The sequence below is a fragment of the Gossypium arboreum genome, chromosome 3 (assembly GCF_025698485.1).
Source record: "Gossypium arboreum isolate Shixiya-1 chromosome 3, ASM2569848v2, whole genome shotgun sequence".
In the NCBI taxonomy this organism is placed as follows: Eukaryota; Viridiplantae; Streptophyta; class Magnoliopsida; order Malvales; family Malvaceae; genus Gossypium; species Gossypium arboreum.
Genome location: NC_069072.1, coordinates 94,856,805 through 94,862,681, shown reverse-complemented (window position 1 = coordinate 94,862,681; position 5,877 = coordinate 94,856,805). Strand labels below are relative to the sequence as shown.

The 5,877-nt window shown below is 34.0% G+C and overlaps 1 protein-coding gene across 1 annotated transcript; it reads left to right on the top strand.

The window, feature by feature from the left end:
- The first annotated feature begins 234 nt into the window (after positions 1–234).
- LOC108458673 (bZIP transcription factor 29-like) lies at positions 235–4,665 on the top strand. Its single transcript, XM_053025791.1, has 5 exons — positions 235–492; positions 1,012–2,262; positions 2,362–2,494; positions 2,589–2,673; positions 4,064–4,665. Exons 2-5 carry the CDS (start codon positions 1,028–1,030, stop codon positions 4,321–4,323), a joined length of 1,713 nt encoding a protein of 570 aa, XP_052881751.1. The 5' UTR covers positions 235–492; positions 1,012–1,027; the 3' UTR covers positions 4,324–4,665.
- The last annotated feature ends 1,212 nt before the right edge of the window (positions 4,666–5,877 follow it).

Genomic DNA, 5,877 nt, shown 5'->3' with positions numbered 1-5,877 from the left:
ATATTAAACACTTTATAAAATATATTTAAGTGGTTTTTACCTTTATACTAAAAATAGAAATATATATATTATAGGCCTAAAGTCGTTAAAATTTAGTCTTTACCGTTAAATCAAAATTTATAAATAATATATTACAAATAATATATTACATAATTCATTTAGTTATAATGTAAAATTATTTAAATTTGAGCAACAAAATGTAAAAAATGCAAAACGAGCCTTACTTTTATATTGATTATTATAAGGTTAAAATGAGTATTTATCCCACCTGCCGTGGAAGAAGGTGAGGAGAATGGAAAATCAAGAGACGAGATCACCATATCAACGAACGAAAACAACGTAGACTGAGACAGCAAGTCTAATTTCTAAATAGAAAAACACCTCTAAGGATTTAGGACACGAAAGGAAAGGGTAAAAATTCGTCTTCTACTCCTCCTTTCCACATATTTCTTCTTTCGACTCTCTTTCCTTTCCTCTCAATTTCTTCTGCTGGTGAGCTTCTTCTCTACTTCACTCACATTTTTTTTTTTGGGGTTTGATCATCTGTTTTGCTTTAAGTCCTCCTCAATTATTATTTGTTTTTAGTGTTTTCTGCTTGTACTTTAGCTGCTTTTGATTCATTTTTCTGGCTACAATGTGAGTTTTTGCTTTAACTGTCTTCGTATTTTCATTTCTAGGGTTCTGAGCTTGTTTTGTGATTTTTCTTTTCACTTATGACTTTTGGTAAGAATTAGATGGTTCTTTTGTTTTTCTTTTAGCTTTAAGAACCTCCTCTTCATTTCACAGTCTTTCGATCAGATTTTTAGGACTGTGTAATCGCCGCCATTTTTAGCTAAAATATTGGGAAATCATTATGATTCACTTTGCATATTTAGCCTCCTCATTTTCACTCATTGTACTGCATAAAAAAGGTAGGGTTTTGTTAACCAGGTATATATATTTATAGAAATACGTTGGTTCTCCTTATTTCTTTTTTATATTTTCATTTGATTTTATTTTTCCATGTAGCAGTTGAAAAAAACTATGAATGAAAATGGAGGGTTCAAATTCAATTCCTAAGCCTCAAAGCAACTTAGATATACCCTTTTCCAATGCCTCACAAATGGCTTCTCCTTCTCCTTCTCCTTCTTCTTCTCCTTCTCCTTCTCCTTCTTATATGCGTTTGAGTCCTGAGAACAACAATTCTAAAAGACCTGGGATACCTCCTTCACACCCCAACAACCCTACTGCTTCATTGCCTTATTCGCAACAGCTCATTGGTTCTCGTCCCAATGCTCAACATGGAGCACCCAGTCATTCTAGGTCTTTATCTCAGCCCACCTTCTTCTCCCTTGATAGATTGCCGCCATGGTGCCCTCCCCCTTATCAAGATCCTCCTGTCTCGTCTGCCTCAGATCCTGCTTCAAATGATGTTTCTATGGAAGAAAGGTTTGCCAATTCTAATGTTAGGTCCTCACTTCCTTCACCTGTTGCTGGAGGATGTAATGAATTTCGCATTGGCGAGAGTTCAAGTCTACCTCCGCGTAAAGGACATAGGCGCTCTAGCAGCGATGTTCCATTAGGATTTTCTACTATGATTCAGTCTTTGCCTCAATCTATTCCAATAGGAAATCCTGGTGTGTTGGATAGGTCAGTTTCAGGTAGGGATACCTCTTTTGGTGTAGGGAAACCGATTCAGTTGGTGAAACGAGAATCAGAATGGAGAAAGGATACTGGCAGTAATTTAGAAGTGACCGGTGAGAGGAAATCTGAGGTGGACGTTGCGGATGACCTGTTCAATGCGTACATGAATTTGGAAAATCTTGAGACATTGAACTCTTCTGGTACTGAGGACAGGGATATGGATAGCAAAGCAAGTGGCACAAAGACATATGGAGGCGAAAGTAGTGACAATGAAGTCGATAGTAGAGTACATAAACATCCAATCAATATACAGGGAATGAGTTCTGGTGTTTCAAGTGAGAAGAGGGAAGGTGTCAAGAGGAGGGCTGCTGGAGATATTGCACCGACTGTTCGGCACTACAGAAGTGTTTCAATGGACAGTTACATGGGAAGTCTGCAATTTGATGAGGATACACCAAAAATTCCTCCTTCAGGAAATCATGGCAATCATCACTCTCCTGGTAGCTCAGGCGATGCAAATTCAAGTAAATTCAACTTTGAGCTTGGGAGTAGTGAGTTCAATGAATCTGAGCTTAAAAAGATCATGGAAAATGAGAAGCTGGCTGAGATGGCATCTGTAGATCCAAAACGCGTCAAAAGGTTTTGTAAATTGCTTCTCTTTCTCTCTTTTCTTTTAATTTTGCTTCTGGTGTTGCATACAATTGGGCATAGTTGATGTTTCTGATTTATTCATGGTAGGATTTTGGCTAATCGTCAATCAGCTGCTCGTTCCAAGCAGCGGAAGATGCAGTACATCGCAGAACTGGAGCAAAAGGTGCAAACTTTGCAAACTGAGGCAACCACATTATCTGCACAGCTAACAATGTTACAGGTGAGTATAAAGCTATAATGTTATTGCACATTTTTCAACTTTAGTTGCCCTCAATTCATACTTAGCTGTTCCTTTGTTGGTTTTCCTTGTTTAGAGAGATTCTGCTGGGCTGACAAGCCAGAACAATGAGCTAAAGTTTCGTCTTCAGGCCATGGAGCAACAGGCCCAACTGAAAGATGGTATACGCTTCTTTGTTCTTAAATCTTATGTCATTTGTTTCATTGAAGTTTCTTAATTGGTACACATTATTTTTCTTTATCATGAACCTTTGGCCTACCATAGGTATTCCCACAAATCTATCATGGTTTTTTTGAGTTGCACCATTTTTGTATTTTACCATTCTTTGATATGCCAAATGTGATCAGCTCTCTAGTCATAGCGCTTCAACTACACCATCTTACTTCCAAATATTATTCTTATTCTTTTAGCAATTTGGATACACCTGAAATTGAATACCCCTGCATTTCTAGCAAAGATTATGGGTGAGTATTGCCAATTTTCTTTTCATGTGTGTTTGTATAAGGAATTTGGAGGACGAATTTCATTTCTAACAAAGTTTTCAGAATTTAGTTTTCAGAATTTACTTATTTGTGTAAAATAATGGAGGATTTCAAATTTTATAAGGAATTTTAAGAGGGGATTTGAGTGACTCATTCTTTTTCCAAATCCCACCTAAAGAGGTGGTTTTCTGAATTCCTCATAATCTTATTTTATTTAATGTACATGGTTTGCGGCAAGATAGCATATTATTATTTAACTCTAATATATATTTAAATTTTTATTATAAAATATTTATAATTTTTTTTCAAAATTTAATGATATTCGTATTGCATATTTTGTACTATTTATTTTAGTATCATTATTCTTTTTTATAATTATTTTTTAACTCACAAAAATCTAATTATTTAAATTTTTTAGAACAATTGCTTACTCTAACAACGAAACTACAATTGCAAGAATTTTGAAGTGATGAATTTTAAGATACTATCATTTTAAAAATCTCTAAAATTTTAAAATTCTTTATTCAAACACACCCTTCAGGTGTATTTGCTGAAAATGTCTTTGCATTTTGAATTCATGTTGGTGTGGCTTTATATGTTTAGTTCTCTGATATTATCTCATCATTACTTTCTTGACTTATATGATAAGTTACATTTATAGATGCACATATGGTTATTTAAGATTTGCATATATCCGGCACTAATTGGAGATGAAGGAGGCTTAGGCTTATCAAACATAGGACTCCTAATTGTTCTTCTCTTTGGTGAAAATAACGCCAAGTTTTATGACCATGCAATGCAAGGCATGATGACAAGAACTTGCTTAGAATTTTTAGAATGGAGCTATTTTTGTTATTCTGATGATGTTATCATAGCAAATCCTACATGAAAGATGTTTGAAGAGAACCAAATTGTTTTCTTTTCTTGTGGCTAGAGATCGATTTCTGTTCATTTTGATGTCTGTTCTTGTGGTTAGTTGCTTTTAACTTACATTTTTATTTGTTTATGCCAATGATACATTTGTATCTGAACTAAAACATGATACTCTTTAATGGGTTTGGTGTTGCAGCACTAAATGAAGCATTAGCTGCTGAAGTCCAGCGACTGAAGCTCACTGCCGCAGAGTTCAGTGGAGAGGTTCATCTTTCAAACTGTATGGCTCAGCAACTTTCAATTGATCATCAAATGCTCCAATTACAGCCTCAGCAACAGCAGCAGCTAAACATTTATCAGATGCAGCAGCAACACCAACCTCAGCAGGGTCACGATAACCAGTCACAGACCCAGCAACAAAATGGTGATGCTTCTGCTGCAAATGAATCCAAGTGATGACCAGCGAAATTCCAGCTTCAGTTTATGTGCAGCCTTATTTATCATATCCAACTACATTCAAAATAACAGTGATGGTTTAAGAGGTTTCTACATAAATTAGATATATATATATTATTTATTCTAGTAAACTTTAACCATTTTTTGTTCATTAGATGCCTTGTCTTTGATAAGGCATTGAAGGGTTGAAGCTAAACTCAAGCTCTGTTTATTCATTTATGGTAGGCACAAACAATCTCAAGCATTGTCTATATTTGATGGTTATATTATGCATTCTCAGCTTGTAAGGAGTAATGACTACATATTTTGCTATGAATAGATCCACTTTCCTAGGGTTCTTCATGCCATTGCTTCCTCTGTTCTATATTTGCTCCATCCTTTATGGCGATTTAACTATTTGTTGGTAGACCAGTTTCCTCTCAAGCCATGTCTGCCAGCCATACCCAGATTCAACACCAAGTAATGGATTAAACGAATCCATCCACTTTGTGCAAAAGGGTAGGAATGAGTTGGAGCTTAATTGCTTGAGTGTTGTCTTGTTTGTTTCAGTGACAGAGATGGCAAAGGTTAGAGGATATGGGAGCAACCATATGATTACGTACTAATCACATTTAATTCATCGTATTGAAAATCGTTGCTTTTACTATCTACTTAAGTATTTCGCCATGATTGAACTGAGAGCTAGGAAGGTATGGCTTTATTCTTTTAATATTAAAACTATCATTTATTATTTATTATTCAATTAAATACATGTTTTCAATTTATTAGTTACTTCATATTTAACTAAAATTATGCTTTTAACATATTAAGAGATTTTGATCCCAAAAAGTAATATATTAAGAGAAAAAGGATCTAACCTATTCTACCTTTCAATCCTATCAAAGTAGCATATATATATAGATATAATTTTTTAATTAATAAAAATCAGACTATATTTACATGCTGTGAGATTTGAATTTAGTATTTCAATGATTTTAGATTCTCTACTTCCTTTTCCATTTTAAATTCTTGGGTTGATTTCATCCGGAAGCTAAAATAAAATAAAATAAAATAAAATAAATTCACTTTCAAATTTTCTCTCGAAAGTAAAGGAAAGAAATTTTCTATCATAAAATCAAAATTTACCAGCTTTCTCAAGAATTTACCAAATTTTCTCGTATTTTTCCGCCAACCAAACAAAAGAGAACAAAATTCCTTTATTTTTTCGTCATTTCTCATACCACCGTCTACTAAGCTGGGCTTTTTTATAAAAATAATATTCAAAAACTATTTAAATATATAAATAGTGTGGGAAACAGATTAATTATAAAAATAGAGTGTTTGTTATAGTAACTTTAGATGCTGTCTGATACATTAGCGGTATCGATGAACTTTTTTTTAAAATTATCGGTGCTGCCAAACTTCTTTATTTTAAATTTACTGATGCCACCAATGTGTTAGGCGCTACCACAAAAAAATTATTTCTTTTCATTTTTTCAATTTTTTTTTCTTGTCAGACCTTTCTTTTAAAAAAAAATCATTGATTACTGTCAATGTGTCGAGCGACACCCAAAG